The sequence below is a fragment of the Sparus aurata genome, chromosome 23 (genome assembly GCF_900880675.1).
Source record: "Sparus aurata chromosome 23, fSpaAur1.1, whole genome shotgun sequence".
In the NCBI taxonomy this organism is placed as follows: Eukaryota; Metazoa; Chordata; class Actinopteri; order Spariformes; family Sparidae; genus Sparus; species Sparus aurata.
Window position 1 is genome coordinate 2,789,310 of NC_044209.1, and position 8,340 is coordinate 2,797,649.

Sequence of the window (8,340 nt, forward strand, 5' to 3'; positions counted from 1 at the left end):
CAGCACAGCATAAGACCCACTGTAGCAACAAGATGTTCGCAGCAGATTTACAGTCAGAGTTAATGAATAATTTATTTTAAACAGTAGCAGCAGTGTTGGTCTGAAGGGTTTTTTTAATCCATATAATCACAGAAAAGGTGGAGGGACATAGAGCGGGGTTCAGTCAACCCTTGGCTGAGCTTCAAGTGTGAACAAAATGTCTATCCTGTGAGCAAAGTATACTGAGATTGTCCTCTGAAAGGATAATTCCAGTTTAGAGCTCAGTTTTATTTTGTAGGTTTTGCTGTATCTAATGGTAATGTAATGTAAACAAACTCAGAAACATCAAGAAAATTAAGGTGAGCTGTTGAAACTGTGTGCTGTTCACAGCCATCACAGTCTACACATCCTCGTCTTGTAATTTTTTCCTGATGTCCTCGCTCAGTTTTCCCATGTGATGAGGACTTATATTTTATAGTTTTACCTTAAAAAAAGTGGTAATCAGGTTAAATTGTCCTTTTTTTCGAGATGGGACCACTAACCAAAAATCCTTCTGTGATCTTCGTTAGTGTCTGTGTAGTTTCATTGGGGACCCCAGATCACAAATCAAAAAATCTTTGACCTTTAAAGCTGATGGTGCTTCATCTATCCACATTCTATATGCATATTCATGTGTGGTGCAAAAGAATAATATACAGCAACTCTGTGCCTCAACGATTCTGTGATTACAGTGTTCCCTAATGAGATTTATGCATTTCCTTTGGTGAATTAGATATTATAATAACTGACATAAATTATGTCCAAGGTTATTTAAATGACATCAAGGTTGTAATAAACTGGAATTGTCTCATTAATTTTGTGTTTTGTTGACATTTGTTTTATACTTCCTCACCATTTGGAGTGCCACAGACAACACTGCTGTGTGTATGGATAATCTAACTATCACAATAATGATAAAATCAACCTAATTGTTTTTTTATACAATATTTTTCTTTTCTTCTCACCTCATTAAAATCCTGTATATTAAAAAGTACTATAGTAACTCTTCATATTGGACATTAGACACATTTGTGAAGGTGACAAAATACAGAAATGACCAATAATCACTATAAATACAGCAAATAAGAAAATGTGTCATGTTTTATAAGTTATATAACATAAACATAAACAAGAACATATTTCTTTTGCTAAAAAGTCATTCACAGGTAGAACTGTACAGCATGTTATCCAACACAGTGATGTTACTTATGATTGGAGTCAGATTGACCTCAGAGAGATTGGACTCCAGGTCATCCAACTCGTATGAACTAAATATTTCTAGCAAAGCAAAAAATATAATAATTGTAAGAATATGTATATGAATGCTGTGTTATTTTTATGAGGTGAAAGCTTTATTCCAATCCATAGGATATGTATTATGTGTTTAAAATATGAGCATTGTGGGCAGAATGACACTGTGCAGAGGTCAGTCACTTAGGGGAACTTGAAGTTCTAGTACTACGGAGGAGAGGCAACTGGGGAAAAAAATAAAGAACGACTGATTATCGTTATTATTTTTTGGATTTGTTTGTATTTTTCCTTCAGTCAAACAATGAAACGACAGATCACAAGAATGCAATACATAAGGTGCTTGGTTGGGGCCATTAAACTTCAGTTTTGGCCTTCCAAGGCAAAAAAAAATAAAAAATACATTGGCACCTCTGCATGCTTTCAAAGGCTGATCCTTCCAAGTTGACTCATTCCATGTTAATGTTACTTGCCTTGTCTTGATGAGCGAACTTATCTTCATTTGCGCTGTTTTTTAAAAAAATGGAAGGGTGTAAAACATGCAGCTGGAAGGCCTTCACAGGAGTAGTGTGACATTCACTGAAACATGTCATCAGTTCAAAATTGTAAGTCATTACTTTGAACCAGGATGTCATGAAGCAGCAAGTCGAAAAAACAAATGGTACGTTGTGGTTGGAAAACATGAGGGTTTGCTGACTCTGTTCCATTGTAGTCCTGCTACCGAGACACCAACAGCACAGTGAAGTGGAGCCACAGCATCTGGAGACATGTTAGGTGAACACGCTTGACTTTCAGCTTGCAGTAGTAGCACCGGTAGAGCAGTGGCATTAGAGGCACAGTAGCAGTGTTCTGGAGGTTTGGTTTTTGGTGTTTCTCAGAGAGGAGGTGTGGAGGGAGCAGGCCGCCTCACAGCTCCTCTTTCTTCTCTGCCTCTCTCTTTGCTCTGACAGATCCGTGCTGATATCAGATTGATGGGCCGGTTTGATTGAAGTCTCTTTGTCGTGCTAATGTCACGGCGAGTGATGGATGAGGCGCGTGCGTCAGCGCAATCGCGCGCGCGCAAACTCCTCTTCTGAACCGAGCGTACTTCCCCCTCTCTACATGTACACACACACACACACACACACACACACACACACTGGTTCTCCCGCCTGTGTAACCGGCTGACAAACTTCTGGCCCCCGGTCACCAGGCGACGTGACGACAACCACGTGACCCACGGCAGAGGTAAGAAAAGAAGTGACATGGAAAAGAGAGAGAGAAAGAAGGAGAGAGAGAAAGAGTGAAAGAGTCACGGAAAACGGGAGAAAGCAGAGAAATTGAGATATTCCAGAGAGTGCAGGGGGACGGAGTGTAACCTGTGTGGGGGTGATGAGGTGACTCGACTCTTTTTCTCTTCTCGCGGTGTTTTCCTCCGTCACTGATGAGCGTTTGAGAAACTCAGGTTAAGATGATCCGCTGACAGCGTCGGGCCTTCCGTTTACGCGCACTAACACACACAAACACAGAACAGAGCACATTATTCGTGTGTATTTCGGGGTTTTGGATTTGGACTTTTCTCCTCCACATTGGACCGCTGGCGTTTTTACTTTTCTCACATTTTGCTGAACAATTATTTCTTTTTAGAAAAGACTTTATTTTGATTTGGAAATCGTTAATTAAAGGGTTAAGGGTTTTTTTCTTTTCTTTTTATTTTCTTCAATGGAATTGTTGGATTTTTGATGTTTTCAACAACTGCGTCGTGGTGAAACCATCTGCGGGCTCCTGTTTCTTGCTGATTTTAATTTGCTCTCGGCTTCATCGTGCCTCCGGTCTGCATGGACAACATGAACTCGTTTGTGGAATACTCAATTTGTAACCGACCGGGGACCGGCGCTTATTCTGCGCCTAAATCTGGATACCACCATCACCACCACCATCATCCGCACCACCACCCCCATCCTCTGGATCAGCATCAGGGGTTCCCGGTCACCCCCGGTTCCTTCCACACGGGACCGAGCAGCTCTCCAGCTCCCGTTAACGGGGCGAGAAGTGACAGCAGCAGTTACATTGGGGATGGGCGACTGTACGGGGGCACTGGAGGTGAAGCAGTGCACGGAACCACAGGAGCGAGTCAGCATCATCAGCAACACCATCATCATCATCATGAGCAACAACAGCATCAGCAGACGCACAACGGCTACCATCATCATCCACACATCCACCAAACCCAGAGCTTACAAAACGGAACATTGTCTCCTTATAATAACGGGAGCAGCGGCAGCAGCAGCAGCAGCAACAGCGGGGCATATGCGGGTCAGGCATGCGCCAGAAACTCGGATTATGGTGCTGCGACGGGCCCTCCCAACACCGTTCACTCCCAGTACTTCATGGAAGAGCCTGTGGCCTCCACCTACTATCATCAATCAACCTTCCCCAGCTCGGCCCCCACCATCGGCCCCAGCTACGGGGCCTTGGCCGGGGCCTACTGCGGGCCTCAGGGCGCCTTGGCCGGGTCACAGTACCCGCAGCAGCTTGGCGGGGGTCTGGACGCAGCGGCCTACCTGAGCCTTCCACACGGGGGAGGGTACGGGGAGCTACCGGTGTCCCAGGACCGAGAGAGGGGGGATGAGGAGAGCCAGCAGGCCGGGCAGGGGCAGACCTTCGACTGGATGAAGGTTAAGAGGAACCCGCCTAAAACAGGTAAGAGAGGGCGATAACTGGTCTGTTTAAGGTTGGATTTAAAGCATTATTAATAGGCCAGGCCTACAGCTGGTCAGACGTTGAGATTACAGTGAGATGGAAGGTTTTCACGGGCCTCTTCTGCATTCATCACAGTGGAAATATTACACAAAAGAAAAGACTACTTAAAGACAGCTCCATATGAAACGAAAGGTCTATAGAAGACAATAAGAAAAAATAAGATCGACAACAGTTTTGATGGAGACGCTTTGTCTGAAGGGCCCTCTCCCTCTGATGAGTAACCAAATGAATATGGAGCTATGGAGAAAAGGGTTTCTTGTTTCCCCGCAGGCCTCGTTTTCAATTCTCTCTGCACACAGATGTCAGGCCTTTCCGATGTTAATTGTAGACTTCTTTCCGTCTGTTCTTTCCTTCTCGTTTCACTTGCTTCATCACTCGAGTCCGAATTAGTTTCACTGTAAAGCGACGGAGAGAACAACAAAAGTCTTTTAAATTGTGGCCTGGACGTGTTTTTGTCCAACATCGAGACAGCTCAGATATAAAAAGAGAGCTGATTTATTATCAGCCATGAATGAATTCTACCGATATTTCAACAACAATAAAACATTTGCTGTGATGACGGAAACCGTTTTTAAGGAATGCCTCCGTATTAAATGTGACGCATTTTAGTTTCATTTTTTCTTTGAACATACAATTTCAGCTTAGGCTCACTCTGCTCACGAAGATAGAAAACTAATTCATATGTTTTCTATTTTTGATTATTTTTAAATGATGTGGGACTGCACACTGACGGCTGCACTCCAGTGGAGAAAACAGATGATCATTTTGACAGTTTGAAACAACTGAACAGGGAAATTTCAAATCAAAATATGAGCATAGTTTTGTAAGTGATGTTGGTTTGTGTATCATTCTTTGGCAGGCCCGTTTGCTGTCGGATAAAAACTTTCATTTAATTGTAACTTTATCATTAAGCTGTGCCGTAACTACACAACATTTTGTAAAAAAAAAACAAAACAACAACAACAACAAAAAAAACACACAAAAAAAAACGGACGGTGTTCACGTGATTTCAGGACTTATTCAGTGTATGCAGTCATTGAGGCCATATCTGGAGACTGATAGCAGGTCTGGTCTGGACCCACTGTTGCCCCAGACGGCTCTTGTTTTTTCCCCTCTCCCTCTCTCTCTCTCTCTCTCTTAATGGATATAACAGACGGGTTATTTCACCCTGGGATGTCTGTCCTGCTCTGTTATCTTTCAAGCCCCCCCCCCCCCCCACACACACACACACCTCCAAACCCTCCCTCAACTCAAAGCCCTGCCTCTCTATTTCTCTATCCTCTCAGCAGCCTGTTTCAACCCTTTATTTGTATTCCCCCTCTCTTTACTGATAGAAAACGTGTTGTTTTGCTCTACAATCTGTAGCTCTGCCTCGCGTTCAGTTTGTATGAATCACATTGATAAGCCTTAATCAAGTTACCTCAATAACATGAACACCTATTAATCATTAAAGGCAGGAAGACTAAATGATGCAACACATACGGAACAGAAGATAAAAATGGGGCCTTCAGAACAGAGGACCAGTCTTCTTCCTGATTCACGCATGAATAACACCGAACGCTCCAACCAGAGACACGTTTCATTCACACAGATCTGTTCTGTGTATTAACATATAAACAGATGTCATATGCAAGCTTTTTATTTTTCAATCATATCATTAAATAATTTCCGAACACATCCATAACAGCTTCTCTATCTCCCTTTTCCATCCAGTCAAAGTGTCAGACTTCGGCCTCGCAGGCGCACACAACAACGCCATTCGCACCAATTTCAGCACGCGGCAGTTGACGGAGCTGGAGAAGGAGTTCCACTTCAGCAAGTACCTGACGCGTGCGCGGCGCGTGGAGATCGCCGCCACGCTCGAGCTCAACGAGACGCAGGTGAAGATCTGGTTCCAGAACAGACGCATGAAGCAGAAGAAGCGCGAGAGGGAGGGAGCGTCCACTACAACGCGCTCCTCCTCCTCCTCCTCCTCCTCTTCCGGTACCGACTTCAACAAGGAGCTGGAGGACACCGACCATTCCTCAGCGTCCACATCTCCGGGTGCGTCCCCGAACTCGGAGACGTCGTCAGAGCAAGCCACGTGATTGGTTTGGTACCTGCCAATCAAACATTGTAGCGCTGTGGAAAACACTGTCCTACTCAATGATACAATATTTAAAGCATTGCTTATTACATCTTAAAGGAAATTGTCCTTTCATTCATCAGTCTGCTTCCTCTGCTTTGGGCATTCAGTCAGTTGTAGGCAGAGAGATGATCTAGGAAAACTGTCCAACCCTAATCAAACCTTTCTTTTTCTTCTTCTTCTTCTTCTTCTTCTTCTTCTTCTTCTTCTTCGGTCACTTGTTTTTGATAGATACAAAAATGTGCTTTCCTTCAAATATATGAACCACAGCGACCTATCAGGATATCAAAAGCACCACAGCCGAATGCCACACATTTAACAAACCATAGTTGACATTTTGACGGGAAGCACTGCCTGGATGTCTGAGTAATAAAGGGGATACCATGAGGCAACCGACGTGAGCAAAAATATGACATGGTTGGTGATGGCTGCTGATACAAAGGCAAAACTGGAGAAAAGTCATAGAAGTAACAGTAATGAAACCACCCCCCATCACTTATCTGGGATGATGTGTTGGTGGGTATCATCGTCCATTCAAATGCTGCAGATTTGGACAAAACCTACTGAGAGTCCTGAAGTTTACCTGTCACGTTAATGTGATGGGATGCACTTGGTCATCTTTATTCATTTCCAGGGAATTGCTGTCATTGGGTTATCTGAGGTGAATAATTCAGAATGTTTCCCTTTATTTTCAAGGTAAAATCAAAGCCTGAGATTTATATCAGTATGGGACAGTTCAATGCCACTAACAGCCTTCGTGATTGATACCAGTTGAATCATTGTTGGCCTGAAGAACAAAAACTTTAAATGTATGATGTAATATACTCTATGACAAACTTAGGTCCATTCTTTACCCTAATACCAGTCTGAGCCCAGTGTAACTAAATGAGCCTTATCCAGAGGTCCAGATCCAGAATACAGGGAGCCTCTCAGGGCAAAAACACACTGTTGTCTCATCTGCTTGTAGCTCTTTTTGTTCCATTTTTAAAACCTTTTTTTGTTTTATCTTTCGTTGTTTAAGGTGTTGCTCTCTGTATGTTTCCCCATGCAGCTCTGGCCTTTGCACTATGTGACTACAGGGTAACATTTTCAGACGAAGTGCTCAAAAACAAACACCTGATGTACAGGATTATGTGTTGAATATGTTAAATAGACTCAGGGGTCCTTTTTGGATGTGTGCGTGTGTGTGTGTGTGCGTACGTGCGTGCGTGCGTGTGTGTGCTGGGTGTAAGCAGGGGGGGACATGATTAAACTACTGAAAATATGCCTGTGAGACACATGTCTCTTTGCTGATAGGATAAAGTGGGGAAATGATATTTACTGCCTGTGTAATACAATAAATTATTGGAATCATTTCATGTTATTAATTATAGATTATGGGGGAAGTGTGTATGTGAAGGCGTGTTTGCCCTGGGGACGTCTAACTTTGATACTGCCTTGAATCCTGTTTACATTACCATTATGTGAATAGTTCCACTCCTTCTTATGACAGACCTTTTCTAATTAAATATATTACCAAGTTAAGCATGTTAGCTGAGGTTCCTTATGGCAAACATCACTCCTGAGTAAATCTCTTCATAAGTGTAATGTTTTCAGGTTGAAGGTTGACCTCTACTGTGAACTGTTTATATATATATATATATCTATATATATATATATATATATATATATATATATATATATATATATATATATATATATATAAAAAATGATGTCTGTTGTTGATAAATGAGAGCAGACTGAGTTTTATTAGTTCTGCAGCCTAGAAACACTTCAAATCATGTTCTTGTCTGTCTTTTTTTACTATGAACTACCTCAATTAAAGATTCCTCTGTAAATCCACTGCAGACGTGATCATTGTGTACCCTTTGCAATGACCAAAAACTGATTTGATATTTATTCACCGATTCACAGATTGCAGAGATATGCTGCAGCATTCGGCATTTCCCATATTGAAAGCTGTGTTACTTTATAAACATGTAGAACATTTGGCTTGTTCCAGGGGAACAGTGAGGTCAAGGTTATGAGAATATTTAAATATACAGTATGTAAGAATTAGCTACCTGTTGAATTTATATCCCAAACAAATAAAGGGCAGCACACCACCAGAGTAAATGCTAACTACGCCAAATGAGGCTGCTATTGGCTTGTTAGCTTTTTAAGCCGTGCAGCTAGCAGTCCGCACTTTGAGTTCAAAGCACATGAGA

General features: G+C 42.4%; 1 protein-coding gene across 1 annotated transcript; it reads left to right on the plus strand.

The window, feature by feature from the left end:
- Positions 1-3,063: 3,063 nt before the first annotated feature.
- hoxb1a (homeobox B1a) lies at positions 3,064-7,677 on the plus strand. The gene is made up of 2 exons (XM_030408440.1): positions 3,064-3,948; positions 5,722-7,677. The coding sequence occupies exons 1-2, from the start codon at positions 3,084-3,086 to the stop codon at positions 6,093-6,095; spliced, it is 1,239 nt and encodes a 412-aa protein (XP_030264300.1). The 5' UTR covers positions 3,064-3,083; the 3' UTR covers positions 6,096-7,677.
- The last annotated feature ends 663 nt before the right edge of the window (positions 7,678-8,340 follow it).

Excerpts from the sequence above, each read along its gene's own strand:
- hoxb1a (XM_030408440.1), top strand. The coding sequence starts at position 3,084 with ATGGACAACATGAACTCGTTTGTGGAATACTCAATTTGTAACCGACCG. Across the intron at positions 3,949-5,721 it reads GAGGAACCCGCCTAAAACAG|TCAAAGTGTCAGACTTCGGC; the intron begins GTAAGAGAGGGC and ends TTTTCCATCCAG.